The sequence below is a fragment of the Panthera tigris genome, chromosome A2 (assembly GCF_018350195.1).
Source record: "Panthera tigris isolate Pti1 chromosome A2, P.tigris_Pti1_mat1.1, whole genome shotgun sequence".
In the NCBI taxonomy this organism is placed as follows: domain Eukaryota; kingdom Metazoa; phylum Chordata; class Mammalia; order Carnivora; family Felidae; genus Panthera; species Panthera tigris.
The window spans coordinates 130,376,880-130,395,721 of record NC_056661.1 but is presented as its reverse complement, the minus strand read 5'-3'; the positions used below and the strand labels follow the sequence as shown (position 1 = coordinate 130,395,721).

Here is an 18,842-nt window from a genome sequence, read left to right as displayed (position 1 = left end):
TATCCAAATACATAAGGAACTCCTAATTCAATAGCAAAACAAAACAAAAACAAAAACTAACATCCAATGAAAAAAAAAAAAAAACACCAAAACTAACATGCAGTTAAGAAATGGGTAGAGGTGCGCCTGGGTGGCTCAGTCTGTTAAGCCTCCCACTCTTTATCTTGGCTCAGGTCATAATCTCACAGTTTGTGAGCTCGGGCTCTGTGCTGATTGCATGAAGCCTGCTTGAGATTCTGTTTCTCCTTCTCTCTGCCCCTCCCCTACTTGTCCCCCCACCACCCTCAAAATAAATAAACTCTAAGAAGACATGCAAATGGACAACAGATATATGAAAAGCTTCTTAACATCACTAATCATCAGAAAAATGAAAATCAAAACTATAATATTATTAAAGGATATTAGGTGGCTGCCAATTTCCAGAAAGACCAAAGGGGCACACTTGGAGACTATCCAGTCTAGATCAACACCTAAGTCAGACCCAGCGACTACTCTACCTGGTCCAACCCCACTGACTCTGTTTCTTGGCTTTCAGGGCAAATGTTGGACATTGAAAGATGGAATTTCAGTCGCTGTAATACCAAAAGACCCACACCTCCACAGTCGCCCTCAACAGACCAAAAGATTCCTTGTAGCTTCTGCTTCATTGTTTTGCACTTTTCTGAGTGCACTTTTCACTCCAGAGAATATAATTAGCAGAGTCTAAGTCTTTTATCTGAGCCTGCATATATACTGGGGGAAATCTCCCAGATGTAAACATGATGCTCAAAAGGAGCTGAGTAGTCTCTGTGTGGCAAGATACATCTCACAAAGTGTTCTCAAAAGTAAAGTGAGTCACAGAATTACAGTGGTTTGGGGGCTGAAAGGGATCTTTTAAATTGCTGGTGTTTTCCAAATTTTAGGCCAATACTCAAGAGTGGACCATAAAAATCAATGTAGTACGCTCCACATTTTTAAAAACTAAAATAGAATTGAAAATATCACCACGTATTATTGCACTTAGCAAATGAAGGTATTCATTCAATGAAGTGTTGTCTGGTGGAAATTTTACCCTGATATGTAAGTGTCTATATGTATATATTTATATGTATAGTATATGTTTAAGTATCCTGAGCCCCAATGTAAAATGTATTACTTAAAAAAATTATTTCTTATTGTGTGTCATGGTAAAAAAATAATTGAAAAACACTAGTCAAATCTAACATCACATTTTACATATGAAGAAGAAAAAATAAAGTTTAGAGAAATCAAGTGATTAATGTTCTGATGTTTAATGAAAAGTTGAAATCAGGATGTAGAAAAATCTCTTAGTCTTATGCTTCATTATAAGAACAACATCTATCACCTGGAAAAATACTTCTCATTTTCTATGTAGATATCTTCCTACATTAGTCCTGCTGTGAAATTAAATGAATTTAATTAATTAGTATATCACAAAAATATTGTAAATTTTACCATTGCCTTTGGAGTTAGGCATTAATTAATGTTTTTCACTTGCTGTAGTTAATACTAGTTTTAACATGATTCTGCATATTGACTCTAGAAAGAGAGGGTAATCTGTATTATTTTAACGATTTTTACGTTGGCAGATATGTTAACAACGCAGTGGAGACATTGGACTAGTAGCTATAAACAAATTCTTTAAGAAAGTAATTCTATTTAAAATAAATTGAAGGAATTTTAAAGTTGTAATCCACCATACTGAATGAAATCTATCACTGAAAATATTTCTTTGCTTGCTAGTTCTACTATTATTTTAATTAATAGAAGTATTAATATTAAACTAACATTTATAAATGTACAATGGTATACATCAATAGTGCAAAGAGACTTGATGTATCTTTTTGATGTATCTTTTTGGAAGATAGAGATACACTCCAAGCTGGCCAAATCTTTGGCTCATGGCTATTTAGAAATAGAATTTTTATTTTTTATTTATATTTATAGTTGTATGTTTTTTTATTTTAGAGAGAGAAGGAATACAAGCGGGAGAAAGGGGCCGAGGGAGACAGAGAATCTTAAACAGCCTCCAGGCTGAGCATGGATGGACATTGGGCTCCATCCCACAACCTTTGGATCATGATCTGAGCTGAAATCAAGAGTCAGATGCTCAATGCACTGAACCACCCAGGCACCCCTAGAAATAGAATTTTTAGAAATTCAGTTAAAATGAAGACTGGAAAAATAAAACCTAATTGTTTTTAAGATTTGGTAACAAAGAAGGTCAAAGAGGAGTAAATAATAACAGGGTACAGAATAAAAATAAATGATCAATGCTTTAGGTAATTTAAAGACTCTCAATTTCTTCTGTGTAGTCTTCTCCCACTTACAGGAATATTCAGTAAATAATGAAAACTACACTATGTAAAATATACCCAGAATCTTTTATTCAGTAACTTGGGGCCATCACCCAGATTTTGATATGGATTTTAAAATTTTACTTTTCATTACCAATTAATATTTTTTAAATTCTCACTGAAAATAGAATGTATTTTTACATGTTGACTCTTACTGCCTATAGGAATTTGTTTCCCTTATAAAGACTATAACTGCAAACAAACAAGACAGGTATTTTTCTTTCCAAAGACATTTTTCCTATACTGAGTGGTTCTTTGACATAGGAAGCTTACTATGATGCACCAAATGTGCATGGGGAAGAGTACAAAAGTTGGTCTGGTAAAGCAAAGAATGAGGATGAGAAATTTAGTTATTAGGGGTTTAGTGCAGTCATTAGAAATGCCTCTCCCTCCCAGACTGGTTCGTCCTGCTCAGTGAATACTGTTTTATTCCAATATCCCTTTTTCCAACAGTCATTTAAAATATTCATGAGAGGGGTGCCTGGGTGGTTCAGTCGGTTAAGCATCATACTCTTGATTTCTGCTCAGGTCAGTGCCTCAGGCCTTGCACTGAGTGTGGAGCCTGCTTGGGATTCTCTCTCCCTCTCTCTGCCCCTTTTCCCTCGCACATGTGCACGTTCTCTCTCAAAAATAAAAAAAAGCATTAAAAAATGAGAGAATTAAAAAAATAAGGTATTTACAGTAAGTGAAATCCTGTCATCACATGGGAAAGGAGGTACTGATATTTTCCTGCACATAGGATATGTTTGTTGAGTATGGCACCAAACATACTTCCTGCAAAGAATCCCTTTACCAGCAATTAGGACAGATATTTTATTTACATGGAAAATCCCATTACCATCCTTCTGCTACCTTAACAGATAGAAAACTTTTTCCAATATTACTAATCACACCAGAGGAAAGTTTTAAGCTTCCTTTTACGTACTGTGGTTAGTCCTCTTAAGAAAAGTCAGTATTGGTCATATTGGCCTTAGTCCTATTTGAACTCATGAAAATTCAGAATAAAATCCAGCTTTCCAATTCCTATTTCTTGAGTTGCTTCTCAAGAAAGCATCAAACTGAGATGCCTGGGTGGCCCCGTTGGTTAAGCACTGGACTTCTGCTCAGGTCATGATCTCATGGTTCATGGGTTCAAGCCCCATGTCAGGCTCTGTGCTTGACAGCCCAGAGCCTGGAGCCTGCTTTGGATTCTATGTCTCCCTCTCTCTCTGCCCCTCCCCTACTCACACTCTGTCTCTCTCTCTCTCTCTCTCTTTCAAAAATAAATAAACATTAAAAAAAAAGCATGAAACCAAAAACAAACTTAAAATATGGAGCTCTTTAATTTGCTTAAAAAGTGACAAGTGAAGAGTCTTGAATAAGTTCCTTTACTTGCTCTTATATTAATATTTAATGTTAATATTATGCCAACCAGAATAGCTAGGTAAAAATAAAAAACAAACAAACAAAAAAAAAAACCCACAAAACAGCAGAACAGTACCACGTTTCTTAAAAACAAAGACCTCTAAAAAATCTCATTAATGATTTTGTAATTTGTAATACTTATATTCGGTAAGGGTGGAGTGAAATAGACATACATACTGTTGGAGGTGACAATAAAGTGCTACTATCTTTCAGAAAAGACGATTTGACAATATACATTAAAAACTTCAACATATTTGACCCTTTGATTCAAAAATTTGACTTTTAGAAATTTAGCCTAGTGAAATGTACAATTAAAGAAATGGACAAACATTTGTGTACCAGGGTGTTCATCACAGCATTATTAGGAACACAGAAAAACAACACAAACATACTATAGCTGGTAATTGGTTACTAAAGTGAGAGGCTATTCATATACTAAATTACCTTACATCTATCAAGAAATATCCCATTTGAAATAAAGATACAGAAGCAAAGAAAAAAAATGTTAACAGTTGTTTTATCTCTCAGTGATGTGTTTCCAGGTGGCTTTTACTCTCCCCTCCCCCCCCCCCAGCTTTTTTGAGATATAATTGACACATAATATTATGTAAGTATCAGGTGTACAAGATCTTGACTTCATATGTTTATAGGTTGCAAATGATTACCACTACCAAATCAACTACCATTTCCATCCCATTACATAGTGACCATTTCTTCTTTGTGAAGAGAACATTTACGATCTTTTCTCTTAGCAATTTTACTTTACTCCCTTCTGTGTTTTCCAATTATCCTTCAGTGTACATATTTACTTTTAAAAAGGACCTTAAAATTCATTTGCTACTAGTAGCAGGGAGGAGAGTTTTTTATTCCTTAAGGACAATTCAGAACAAATGAAATTTAATGCCCTCTTCACTATGGTTGTAACTTCTAAATATTTCCACCTCTTTTTGCCTTCTATATATGTTAAATTATGGAAAGAGCCAAAACAGTGTGTCATTTAAAGCTCCCTTTCTTCCCAAATGAAAACACTTCAGATAAGACCACCATATCCTCAAGTTATTAGGCATGTGTGTGTAATTTCATAATTATAATTAGTTATTTTGAAGTTCATCTGTTTTTGATCTGCCTCTTCACTGTGCAGGTAGGGACACACCTTCCATCTTTATATTCCACCAATCTTCTCCGTTCATTTACCCCCTTCCTGTTCTTCCTATGTTCTGGAGAATGTGTACAATGCTTTGCTCTTCAGGGTCTTCGTTATTCAGAGGTGGCATATAAAAGTTACATAACGCAAGCTTTATTTGTATTCGTAAAATCACTGGTCAAAAAGTTTTTGCAACAGTTTATGAGAAACATCATGTAACCAACAACTTCAGTTCAGGGGTACCCTACAGCCTAACACAATCCAATAAGAGCTCTCAGCCTGTTGAGCAGCAGCCTCAGTACCACCTCGAGAACGAATACAGTCTACCACTCCCTGGAGAGCAGCATTTCACCTTTCTGGGACAGAGATCAGCAACCACACTCCCTATGCAGGTATAGGTTGCCAACCCCACTTAGGCACACTCCCCACAGACTAACCCACCCACTTAAAGGACAGGAGAACACCCAAGCCGGTTTTAAAAGCACTCAGTTCTGATGCAAATTAAATCAGGGCAGGCCTCCTATGACACCTGGGGTCCCCACATAAGTTCTTGAGGGCATGTGCTGTGGGTTCTCCATCTTTCTTTCCCTTTACCATATTATCTTCTATTGATTTTCTTGGGCCTCTCCTTTCCTCGTTTTCTATTTCCTTCGCCCAGCTCTGGCACTAGAGGCATTAACTACTGCCGGCCCGTGAATTAAGTCACCACTTGGTAGACTTCTCGTGCCAATGAAAGCATCTCTGCTTGGGTCCCTCGAAGTGTAAAATTCCTGTGCGGTCGAGTCATCTCAAAAGCACTTCCCAGAGCCAAAGACAATCTACAAGCGACAAAGTACAGCAGGGGTTCAGGTAGAGGACCCTAACCGCTTCTCGCTAGAACGCAATTCACTTGTGATGAACAGCTGGAAGACGTGAGAAGGCTGGGCAGCAGAACGTAGCCCAAACTACAACTCAGACGCGCAAGCGCGTGGCTGAGAGCGCCTGCGCACAGAACCCGGCGAGGGGCGGGGAGCAGAGGGGGGCTTTTGGGCCCAGCGCTCCCACTGCCTCGGCTTCCCTTAGCCCACAAGCCCTGCCTCCTCCAGCTGCTTGCGGTCCCAAACAACCGGGTGCGCCGCCAGCGCTCTCCGTCAATTGGCCCTTGGCTTTTTCCGTTTCCGCCCAGCCCTCCACAGTCCACCAATCAGCTTGTGCGTTTGGGTAAGGGGCCACCTCCGAGGCCGACGCTTCGGTTCCTCTGCCTCCTCCGGCTGCTGCCTCCGCTGCTGCCTCCTCCTTCCCCACCTCCTCCGTCAGGCGGGCGTCTGCGGGGGCCCGAGGGGCGGCGGCGGCAGCGGCGGCAGCGACATGGAGCCGGAGGCCGGCGACCGAAGCAGTGCTGGCAGGCACAGGGCCGGGCCCCCGAGCACTCCGCCGCCCCGGGAGCAGGAGCGGAAGCTGGAGCAAGAGAAGCTCTCCGGGGTGGTGAAGAGCGTCCACCGGAGGCTTCGCAAGAAGTACCGGGAAGGTAAACAGCGAGCTTGAGCGAGGGGGGAGGGGAGGCCTCATCGCCCCCAGCCCCTTGTCACCTATCCCCTCCTCCAAGGGGCCACCATTACAACCTGAAGGAGCCGCACGTCAGCCCCTGCCAGTGCAGCTCTCCCAGGCCCGGACGCCCCCTTCTCGGTCGAGTCTTCAGTGGCGTCTGGCGCGCTCCTCCCGCCCCTTTTTCTTTTAGGGCCCTTCAGGAGAGTTCCAGGGCTGTGCAGGAACTGAATCCCCACCCCTTCCAATCCCTTGCCCCCAGTCGGGGTGCTGAGGTTGTTGTCATTACACACAGAGACGCGCACACCCCCAGGAGAGGTGGCCGCTAGGCACGAGAGAGGTGAAGGTAAAACACGAAGGCAGGTAAAATCTGTTTGTGAAGACAGATTGAAAGAAGCCTGAGTTGCCACTCGCACCCTCGCGCTTAACCAGCCCGTTCGATTTGCTGCCCTCAAAGACCCCTCTCCTGTGGGTTTAGCCAGGCGGTGAGGGAGGTTCCTCGCATCGGTTTCCAGGGCTGCGAAGTCAGCAGGCCTTTCTAGCTGACTGGACTTCGCCTTGTTGGAAGGGGGAGGGGCGCCATCCATCCCCTTCAACCCCCGCCCCCCGCTCCCGCCATTCTTCAAAAGCTTGATCTTAGTGTTTTTTTTCGGTGAGGTAGGAAGAGATCTGGGACAGGTTCTCAAAATACTATTTGGCTTTGAATAGTCTATGTAACCGCCAAGCCTCCTAAGGACACAGATGCCAGTGAAGCTGGCCATCGCTGGGGACCTAGCCCTATGGAAGATCTTAAGCAGAAGAAGCCTTTAATAGCTCTTGCTTCTGCCTGAGGGGTGTTTATAGTTGGAGTGTACGGTTAGCCTTGGTGTTTTTAAATACAGGCTTTTTTACAGAGCTGTTTTATAAGATCGGCATTGAAAATTCTGGTTTTTCACACGCTCAGGAGAAATTTCTTCTGAGTATCAAAATGAGGGATAAGCTACTTGCCCTCACTTTAGCTGAATTGCAAACTGGAAAACCTGCAGTCTTCTGGTGTTTTATACTTCTTTAAATTTAGGATTAGACGCAAAATTATGACAACGAAGGAACTGGCATGTAACATCATGTTACTTTTGATTTACAAACACTTTTCAGTTACTCGAGAAGATTAAAAAGTGTCTTTTGTACCTTTGGATGTAGTTAATGTGTTTCATTTTTCAAACTTTAAGTTCAAAGTTTTCCTCCCTTGGCAACTCAAGCCTAGCTTTTAAAATAACTGCTTGAATAGTCATCCTCAAAGATGGCCTATAGTTATTGTTCAGTAGCTAGCAATAGAGATTTATCAGACATAGTTAAGACGTTGAAATTTGTTTTTTAAAAGAATGTTTTAACCCCCAACCCACAATTTATTCAATAAAATGTGTAGTTGTCATGGCAACCATTGCATCATTCTTGATTTTCAGAGAATGCACTTACATAATGGCATTCACTGTAGATTGGAAAAATCCACTGGAGAAATGAAATAAATGGACACACTTTTATCATGCTATTTTGTATGACTTTAAGCAAATACGTCTTTTTAAAGAAAAAATGACTAGCATATAACTGTTTCCATATTTACCTTTTTATAATATTCATTTATTCATAAATGAATAGGTTTCACTTAAATCAATACACTACTAGTTTGTCATCATGTCTTTAAGTGCTGTTTATACTTGATTAGTTCCCACATGTTTAAACATGTCTTTAAACATGAATATTAACCAAGGGAATATTTGTTCATAATGAGAATTGGTAGTTGGAAGTTACCAGAGCTAGAATAGATACATGTAGTTCATAAATGAATGATCTAGTGTGCTTCTGGGCAGGTGAAGCCCTGATGGGCTGTAGATATTTGAGTGATACTGTTCTTTTAGCATTTTAATGCCCTGAATTCCATCAGTGATCCAGAATTCTCTAGGCTTTATTCCATTGATACACAAAGGCCCATCAGTGAACTAGCAAAGTAAAAGATCCTAACAAGCATGCCCTTTCTTCTTTAATTTCTGACATGTAGGTCAAATCTTAGTTGTGATTGAACAAAAATCGTGAAAACGCCATCTGTGGGAAAGTCTAATTATGCACATAATCCCAAGGAAATAATTTTTAGTGTTTGCCTTTGAGGTTTTAGTATTGTTACAACACTGGTGGTCCACAGTCTGTAAACATATTTTGCAAGTTCATCTGCAAGTCACCTGTGGTAATGAAATAATAAATAGTGCTTAGGTGCTAGGTTAGGTTACAAAGGTTTATTTAATCAGTAACTGTAATACCAATAGCTATGGAAACTATACTCCTTTTATAACAATATTCCTATTCAGAAAATGGAGTGATAATTCCAGCTTAGAATATTGGAATGTTAAACTAGAAGAAACCTTAGCATTTATCATGGATTCCCAAATATGACTGATCAGTAGATTCATCGGGGGTGCCTTTTGGAAAATTCCTGTCTTCATCTTGGATATATAGTTTCACAGTCCTTATCACTGAGGCCTGGAAATTTGTCAGCCAGATTTTGAAGTGGTGATTTAAACTAGTTCCTTCCTTTTACACTTGAGTGTGCCAAATCCCAAAAATATTAAAACAACTTGCTTGAAGTTTGGATAGTTCATCATTAGTACTGTACATATTTTATAGGAATAATAGTTTTTTCTTCCCAGTTGCACACCTAATGGTGACCCCAGATGTTGGTGGAATGGGAGAGAAAATGGAAAGCAGGAAGTAGCCCTAGAATTTGTGTTAGGTAAAAAAGATGTAAATTGATGATAATGGAGTAATCCATGGGATGGGTATGATTAGCTGAGTTGGAACTACATGATGTATGGGGCTTTAGGAGGAGAGATGTCAGGGAAGAAAATAAGGGGGGGTAGAATGAAGAAGGAGGCAAAACATTCACAGTAAGGACAGGAGTGAGCACTGGATAACAAGCGTAGGGTTGGATAATGTAGTTTTCACTTCCCTTATATCTGATACTCCAATTGAAAATGAAGCAGGAATAACAATGAAAGTAAGATTTTCCTGCTGTGGTAGAAAAAGATTTCTCTCCATCCTTCCCAATCCATTTATCTACCTGATGCTTGTTGATGGGGATGAGCAGGCTTGGGGTTTGAGGGGGTAGTGGATAAAATGATAAAGACTAGCAGGTGGATTTAGTGTACTCTTTCTTTTACCGCTTTTCCCTCTCTACTCCATTTACTGCTTGTCCTTGGTCACCACTTAGAGATCCTTTGCAGTTTTTTACACATTGAGAATTGGAGATAATTGTCAGTGTTCTAGGCCATGTTGATGTCTTAAGTAGTTACCAAGAGGAAATGTTAGGGAAATGTCCAGTAGTGGTGATGAGAAGGGGTGTTTCTGGTCTCCTCAGCCTTATAGATAGGGACAGTCTTTTAGACTGAGTTTATATAAATGGAAACATGCTTGCAGATATAGGTGTTTTCTGTCTTTGCTGTACAGAATTTTAAAAATTGACATCCATGTAAACTAGAAATATTTTAAATGTATCATAACAGTTGTGGACAGCTTCTTAATGAGAAACAACTAGTTTTGCTTTCCAAACAGGGAGTTCATTGTTTAATCAGATGTGCCTGGTGAGTACATATCTAATTGAGAAGTGAAGTAGAGGCATGTATATTTTCAGTTGTCTTTGTATTTTTTTTTTCTATAATCCTATTCTTACGATGATTATTACTATGCTTGGCATCTTTTTCAAAACTTAAGGTATTTTTGTAAACATTCTGAGAGAATGCAGTTGTTAGAAATAAAAGTGTCATTTCCGTTCCATTTAGTTTTGATTTTTTAACCCATCTGTGAATGCTTTTAGCAAATTTCATCAATTTATTCACTCTCTGAATTTACTTATTCTTTATGCCAAAACAAGTTAAATAGTTAATTACATAAACCCTATGAAGCTTACAAGTCAATCAGAGAAAAGTAAAAATACATATTAACCTGTTAACAGTGGTATTCTCAAGGTCACGGGGTTATGGATGATCTTTATTATAGTTTCCTATATTAAAAAAAAATCAGTGTTATAGTAGCAATGATGATCTTATAAAACTAGTTAAAACAAGACAGATTCTTACTGACACTGAAACAGAAAAGAACACAGATAAGGTTCTGTAGACTAAGTCCAGAAAAAATTTTGTTTCAAAGATCGATGGGGCGCCTGCGTGGTCAGTCGGTTAAGCGTCCGACTTCGGCTCAGGTCATGATCTCGCGGTCCCTGAGTTCGAGCCCCGCGTCAGGCTCTGGGCTGATGGCTCAGAGCCTGGAGCCCGCTTCAGATTCTGTGTCTCCCTCTCTCTCTGCCCCTCCCCCGTTCATGCTCTGTCTCTCTCTGTCTCAAAAATAAATAAACGTTATTAACAAAGATTAACAGTTGTGAGCAGCATATTAAGAGTGAACAGCTAAATTGTCTAAATTACATGTTTAATTCTTATTGATTACTCAAATTCTTCATAGTTGGAGACAAAGGGTGAGCTAGAATAACAGTTTCAATAGGCTGAAAAGTACATTGTGATTGTTATTCTTTAGCAAACCCCTCAAACGAGAGAATTGGCACGGAGGAAAAAACCTTTGAATTAGAAATAATTTTAAACTAACACTAAAAGGTCTAAAAATGAAAGAATGAATGTAATGTTAGTGTTTTTCCTGAAACAAAGTTTTGAAATTGTTTTTAAAATTGGGATAATAGACTTTTTAATTGAAATTTCCTAATTTTTTTTCTTCTATGGCCTTCAACATTTTTTTAAAATACTGACCAACTCCTTAACCCCAAGAAACTTTGAACAGGTTTTCTTTGTTTTACTTTTTTTAAGTGACGTTTTACTCTATTTTCTTTACATTTTTTTTCAGTCTCTCATTCTGATATAGAGTTAGAAAGTGCTGCTTTGTGATAGAATCTTTGTTCAGTCAGCAAAATAAGGTGAACACTGTCCACAGAAGGGCTTGTTAACTTTGTCCTAGGAGAGTTTGAACTGCCATTCTAGCAGGGAGAAAAAAATGAAAAGAGTTTAATGAGTGGTAACACTAAAAGATTAAGAGAATATTGACTGATAAACAGCTCACTGAGATGCACATAGTAGATTAGCTATTTAGTTTTGTTATTTTTATTCATCTTTGTAGTAAGGTATGTTTTTAGGGGTTTTGTTTTTGTTTTTGTTTTTTACATTTCAAAAGGTACAGTAAAAATTAAGTAGATCCTTTTGGTTGGTGTAGATCCTTTTGATTGTTTTGTGGAAAAAAACTACAATAACATATGCAGTGGATCTTAGCCTTGGTTCTGCATTGGTATCATCTGTGGAACTTCGTGGAACATAGGCATCTGTATTATTTAAAAGCTCCATAGGTGGGGCGCCTGGGTGGCTCAGTCGGTTAAGCAGCTGACTTCGGCTCAGGTCACCATCTCGCGGTCCGTGAGTTCCAGCCCCGCATCGGGCTCTGTGCTGACAGCTCAGAGCCTGGAGCCTGTTTCAGATTCTGTGTCTCCCTCTCTCTCTGACCCTTCCCCATTCATGCTCTGTCTCTCTCTGTCTCAAAAATAAATAAACGTTAAAAAAAAAAAAAAAAAAAGCTCCATAGGTTATATCATGGACAGAGCAGTGAAGGAATGCCGATCTAAAGTATAAAATACTATAGATTAGAGTAGGAAGGAATCTGGAAGAAAGGACTTCACCTAGGAGACTCTTAAACTAATCTGATTTAGAGTTACTAATAGCATAAATAACAACAGTAATCATGAAAACAGAAAGTTATATCAAAGACTTTTTGAAGGTCTGAGTGAGCAGTTTTAGTGAAAGTAAAAGGGAAGAGTCAGAGATGATGTCAAGGTTTGTTGTCTGGGAAAATATAAGTACCCATTTTCATCCATTTAAAAAAAATTTTTTTTTTTTAACGTTTATTTATTTCCGAGACACAGAGAGATAGAGCATGAGAGGGGGAGGGGCAGAGAGAGAGGGATGACACAGAATGTGAAACAGGCTCCGGGCTCCGAGCTCTGAGCTCTGAGCTGTCAGCACAGAGCCTGATGCGGGGCTCGAACCCACAAACCGTGAGATCATGACCTGAGCCGAAGTCGGTCGCTCAACCGACTGAGCCACCCAGGCGCCCCTTCATCCATTTTAGAAATGTATGTATGTTGGGATAGGGGCAGAGAGAACAGAGTAGACAGGCAAGTTGAGAGAGATGGTGTAAGGGTTTAGTTTGGAATATATCCTTTGCAAGTGTAGGATTGGAAGCCCTCTGTGGAAATTGAAGTTTGAGGGCAGATGAACTGCCCAGCAGAGTGATGATAATTTATAAATGAGGACAGATCTTAAAAAACAACCAGGTGTGTCCAATTTTATGTAAGTAAGTGCTCCTCTTTCTGCCTTAAGCTCCAATACCACAGTTGTGCTTGCCTTTATTGTATTTGTCACTTATCAGTTCACTAACCTGTCTTTCCATTAAACTTCGTTCTTTGAGCAGGACTCTGCCTTTTGTCTTTGCGTCCCAAGCACCCTGCCTTATAAATTTAAGACACACTCAAAAAGAAAGAAGCTAATATAGGTATTTCCAGATAGTTGAGTTCAATCTTTTATATTCATTCATATTTTTAAATTGTAAATTTTGGGTACAATTTTTTGTAATGAATTTATTGTCTTCTTATATTAAGTAGTTAGATTAATTTTACCCTTTTAGGGGTGCCTGCGTGGCGCAGTCAGTTAAGTGTCAAGGCTCAGGTCATGATCTCACAGTTTGAGCCCTGCATCAGGCTCTACACTGGCAGTGCAGAGCCTGCTTGAGATTTTCTGTCCTCTCTCTGCCCCTTCCTCGTTCATGTGCGTACTCACTTCCTCTCAATAGAAATGAGATTTTTTTAAAAAAATTGTTCAGACTATCATTATGAACATCTTATTTTTCTATAAGTCAAACTGGAAATAGCAGAGAATATAGATATTGTAAAGGGCCTTGCCCTTAACATTTGTTAAGTATTTGTTGCATCAACTTGCCTTATTTTACTATATGCTGTGAATTCTTTTCCTCTTCTTATTTGCTACTCCCCTTTCCCTACCCACTGATTCTCACATACCAGTGTTAACCAGAGATTAAAAAAAAAGTTTTGCCCACAGAAATATGAGAACTAATAAGGATATTTTAATGTGTGTCTGTTTGTGTTAGTATTAGAAGATGGTAATAATTTTGTGTATTAGTGTATATTTACTTATATACTCTAACTTCATAGTTAAAAATTTTGCAACCCCAGTACCAATCTCATAAATTCTGGGGGTGAAATTTGTACAAGTGGCAAAATCCAAACATCTGAGAACCACTGATAGACAGTACTAATTTGTTGTGCTTTAAGTGTAGGTATATTGATGCCTATTGCAAGGGTTATTTTAGAATAGATGGCTAATCACCATACCTTTAAAGGGGCATCTGAGTACACCCTGTTCTCATTTATACATAAATTCCTCTAATTAATACAGAAATTCCTAGTCTCATTTATACAGAAATTAGTTCTCAGAAGGTTTTTCGTAAGTCCTTTGTTTACACTAAGTAAGTAAACTCTGTAGTTGTACCCATACCAGTAAAGTTTTTTTACAAGGAAATAGTAGATGTTGATTCCATTGATTCTGACTCTTCTTAATTCTTTTCATCTCGTGTGTGGGGATGTATTGAAAGAGTTTTACATTTTGAATTAACTACTTTTATCATAAATATGTTTATAAAAAGAGAGTGCTCCAAACACAGGATACACTGTTGGCTAAATTGTATTTTTAGGTACTGAGTTTTATCCATGCAATATTTTGTTTTTTAATGAAATTTGACTCTTCAGGTTGCCCCAAGCCTTGCTGACCTGTATATTATTTCACCGGACATTTGAGTTTACAGTCTTGCACAGACCTGTGGTTTTGAGCCATCGCTGTACAGTGACTTTGCTTGGGGAGCATTAAAATACATGACCAGTTCCCACTCCAGGTCATTTAAATGAAACTTCTGGTTGATTCCAGTGTGCAGCCAGAGTTGAAACCACTGCCAGAAATCTAACAATGCGGTTGTAGAGACTAAGTAACTGCATTTGACTGAGAGAAGACCATTTGTTTGTGGCAAGTAGAGTCAGTGTACTTTGCTCTGGTGTCAAAGCTTTGTTCATATCTGTGAAAGTTCATAGATCAAAAATTTGTAAAGAGAGGCAAGGCGGTATGGTGGTTATAAGCATGGCCTTTGGCACTTGACTGCTAGGTTTGATGTATACCCTTGAGAAGTTTACTTAATCTCTCTGTACCTCAGTTTCCTTATCTGGTAAAGTAAAATATCTTCCTCAATGGGTTGGTATTAGAATTAAATGAGTTAATATTTGTAAAGTACTTAAAACAGTCTGTGCAACATAGGAAGCATTAAATTTGTTAAATACATCATTTAAGAAATACTAGAGGTGTATCATTAGCTACACTGCCTGGGTGCATTTAACAGCCATAACATTGAAGATTGGCTGGTTCCTGGAATTTCTACCTAGATTGCTCTGTAGTCTCTTTCTTGTTCAGTCAGAATGGCTGTAAAAACAAAGGTTTTTTTGGGCCCCCTTGCTTCTTATATTTCTATTTTTATGTGAAAATAAAAAAATAAAAAAATAAAAATCATTTCCCTTAACAGAGAAATGACTAGTCATAGCATATTGGGTGTAAGATGCAGGTTTTCAGGTGGTTCCTGTGTTTGAATCTCAAGAACTGCTTCAACACCACACACTGTGGATGTTTTGTTCCACTTTGGGTGTGTCAGTATATCAGGTGCTCAAGAATGCTGAGAAGCTCCTTTAACTCTATTTGTGAAACAGTCTGGTCCTAAACACTTTGTTAGCCTTAGAAGGCTGTTGGACTTGTTTCCATTTGGTCATGACTTTATCTGTTTACCTCATGTTAGAGGAAATGATCTTGAAAGGTTCTTCGAACATGAATTTGGTAATCTGATCATTTATAGGTAATGTGTCTTACTGCCCATATTTGGTAATATACCTAAGTAAAAATCAAATAAATTTTTAGTTCTGAATTTCTAAAAGTTCAAGATTAGTTTTGATACTCAAAGTAAATTGGTTTTGATTTTTTTAAAGAATTTGATGGCCCTCAGGTTTAATAAAATGCATTTTTTTTTTAATTTTGTAACTTTTACTGTGTTCATGGCACATAATTTTTGTAGATGAAACTTACTGAGGTACAATTTATGCACAATAAACTGCACACATTTGAAGTGTGTAATTCAGTGGATTTTGACAGATGTGTACACCTATGAAACATTACTGTAATCAACATTTAGGATGTTTTTGTTGTCTCCCAAATTTCCTCATGCTTCTTTGTAGTCACATCTCTCTCTCTCTCTCTCTCTCTCTTCCTCTCTCTCTCTTCCTCTCTCTCTCTTCCTCTCTCTCTCTTCCTCTCTCTCTCTCTCTCTTCCAGGTCCACTGATCTTTTCTCATTGTAAATTTGTCTGCTTTTTTTTTGTAGAGTTTTATGTACATGGAATCATGTGATGTCTTGTCTTTTGTATGCCATGTGAGAACCACAATAATGCAATGTGAATCTTTGGTATCATGGCTCACAAGGGTGAACCACTAAGAATAATGACAAGCTATTCTTGTTTTAAATTGGCCTCAGATTTATACCTAACTAAAGTTCTTCTGTGCTTCTTATCTTTTTAAAGTGAAATTAGGAGTTATTGAGAAAATAATATTATTTCTAACATAGTTGTAAATATCAGATGGTTGTGGCATGTAAAAATGCATTCACTTTAGCACCATCTAGTCATTTTTTTTTCACATAAAAATAACTCATCTATTTAGTGTTGTTACCAGTAATTTCTCCTTAAGTTTAGGGCTTTGCCTTTTTTTAAAAAATGTTTTAATGCTTATTTATTTTTGAGAGAGAGAGAGAGAGAGTGAGCAGAAGAGGAACAGAGAGAGAGGGAGACACAGAATTCGAAGCAGGCTCCAGGCTTTGAGCTGTCAGCACAGAGCCCGACGCGGGGCTCTAACCCACGAACTGTATGATCATGACCTGAGCTGAAGTCGGATGCTCAACCAACTGAGCCACCCAGGAACTTTTCCTAAAAAAGCTAGGACTTTTCCTAAAAGATAGATGGACTGTTATCAAAGAATTTAATGGAGTTGACTGCACTTCAAGCTGCAATTTTGCTTTAGACAATAGTGTAAAAAATATATATATAAATAAATCATGTGTGTATGTATATATACATATATATGTATGTGTACATATATACACACACATACACGTAGATCTGTATCTGCTTAAAACAGTGGTTAAAATTTCTGGAAAATTGACTTTGAATCTATTGTTTTTCTAAGCCTCTTATAACTCTTATTTTTGAGAACGCTCTTTTGAAGTATTCAAATTGTACTTCTTTTTCATCACTACTATCTGTTGACAGTTGTCAACTGTAGTTTGAATTTTACTCTGTGCATAATTTAATTTGTAATTTTGGGGTTTCCTGTATCTTTTGAGCATGGTGAAAATTCAAACATTTTCTCTCCCATTAATGGGGCACCATGACTAACCTTGATAGTTTATAAAAGTTCTAAATCAAAATGTCTTTTGAACTAATGAATTAATGTGCTATTAATTTTTTTCCTATTTAGTTGTTACTGGCTTCTCATAGGAAGTAGTAGCTTGTATTTTTCTTTAGTTGTGACATATAATGTTTGTGGAGGTGAATTTAGTCAATAATTAGGATATTGTCTTGATATTAGAACCAGTCTTCAAAATAACTTGGCTCACTGATTTCTATTATTGAACTTGGTTTGGCAACCTAAGTTGGCATCACTTGTGTTTTAAATTATTAATTAGTTTTTTTAAGTTTATTTATTTATTTTTGAGAGAACACACACACGCACACACACACACACACACACACACACGTCCAAGTCGGGGAAGGGCAGAGAGAGGGAGGATCTGAAGCAGGCTATGGGCTGTCAGCACAGAGTGGGATGCAGGCTCCAACTCAAGGAAACTGTGAGATCATGACTGAGCCCAAATCTGACGCTTAACTGACTGAGCCACCCAGGCACCCTTTTTAGTTAGTTTTTTAAAATTAATGTTTAAAAATTTTAAATATAAGGAGAATATAATAAATGGAAGTCATGTTAATATGAACTTTGTTCTAGAATCTTGTAAGACAAATTGATGACTTTATCTTTTAGACAAAGCAGAGTTTTAAGTTGATCTTTAAAACTATGTATTTGAACAAATGATTACTGATTTGTTCTCTAAATTTATTATTTTAGTTTGACCATAAAATGTTCATTAACTATTAATTTCAAGTTAAACTGGAGTACATATATATTTTTAATTGTGCTTTCTAAAAATAATTTTTGATTTCTCTGTATTCGGGCAAAATGAAATGTGTATGTTTATTGTAGATTTACCTCTCCTTCACTCCCTTCCCTTTTTTTAAAGATACATTCACATTTTCGTAGGATGTCTGTAACAAGTAGGCAAAAAAATAGATATTAATCACAGTGATTTTGAGTCATCACAAATGCCAATATCATTGTAAAATCATTATAAGATTAATTATTAGGGGTGCCTGGGTGGCTCGGTAGGTTGAGGGCTGGACTTTCGGGATTGGCTCAGGTCATGATCTCGTGGTTTCATGAGTTCGAGCACTGTGTTGGGGTCTTTGCTGACAGTGTGGAATCTGGGATTCTCTCTCTTCCTTTCTCTCTCTGCCCCTCCCCTGCTCACGTTGTCCCCGTCTCTCTCAAAAATAAATAAATAAACTTAAAATGAAGACACATTGTTGGGATGAGCGCTGGGTGTTGTATGTAAGCCAATTTGACAATAAATTATATTAAAAAACAAAAAATTTAAAAAAGACTATTCATTGAGAGCTCTGATTGAGCTTAAATATTTAAGCATTTCTGGTTCTGTTGACTATGTCTTTGATGTAGACCTCAGGAAGTTCGTAGTTCCTGATTTGCCTTTTGGTAATGAAAAAATATTTTTCTTTTAAATAAGATAGTCTTTTAAATATTGGTTGACTTAATAACTAAATGATAACCAAAAATTCTTAGAATCAAGTTTTAACGTATTTTTTATGTATGCAATTTGACCAAGTTAGCAGAAGAATTCTGAATATGTTTACTGGGCACTGGTCACCCTTAATTGGTTTTGGCTTTTAGGATCCAAATCATAAATTGTTTTGAAAATATTTTGCTTAAAGGAAAAATACCATTATTTTAATATTCTAAAAACAAAGAATGGGCTATTATGAAAAAGAAAGAACTAAATTTACCCCTTCTATTTTTGTTTGATGACTTTATTTAAACAATACTTTAATAAGCTTTCAAGGGTATTCTAGAAAGTAGAATTTTCTCATAACTGGAGGCTATGTTTTTGTTCAAC

General features: G+C 37.7%; 2 protein-coding genes across 3 annotated transcripts in view; one reads left to right on the top strand and one right to left on the bottom strand.

Moving 5' to 3' along the window:
* Window positions 1-4,817: 4,817 nt before the first annotated feature.
* On the bottom strand, window positions 4,818-10,612 carry LOC122234321. Of its 2 annotated transcripts, XR_006212085.1 has the most exons (3): window positions 6,507-10,612; window positions 5,500-5,723; window positions 4,818-5,013 (listed from the first exon to the last, which is right to left on the bottom strand). XR_006212085.1 is itself a non-coding variant. In XM_042970266.1 (2 exons), the coding sequence occupies exons 1-2, from the start codon at window positions 7,188-7,190 to the stop codon at window positions 5,694-5,696; spliced, it is 714 nt and encodes a 237-aa protein (XP_042826200.1). In that variant the 5' UTR covers window positions 7,191-10,612; the 3' UTR covers window positions 4,818-5,693. The 2 variants fall into 2 exon arrangements, 1 of the variants encoding a protein (XP_042826200.1); XM_042970266.1 differs by having other exon boundaries at window positions 4,818-5,723.
* Window positions 5,947-18,842, top strand: part of BMT2 (base methyltransferase of 25S rRNA 2 homolog) — a 91,155-nt gene continuing 78,259 nt past the window's right edge. The window contains exon 1 of the mRNA XM_015540684.2: window positions 5,947-6,412. Within this exon, the coding sequence (XP_015396170.2) occupies window positions 6,253-6,412 (160 nt within the window). The 5' untranslated portion in view covers window positions 5,947-6,252. The remainder of the gene's footprint in view (window positions 6,413-18,842) is intronic.

Coding starts and splice junctions, on each gene's coding strand:
- LOC122234321 (XM_042970266.1), bottom strand. CDS start 7,190: ATGGCCAGCTTCACTGGCATCTGTGTCCTTAGGAGGCTTGGCGGTTAC. Junction 5,724..6,506: donor CTGACGTGCGGCTCCTTCAG/GTTGTAATGGTG, acceptor TGTCGCTTGTAG/ATTGTCTTTGGCTCTGGGAA.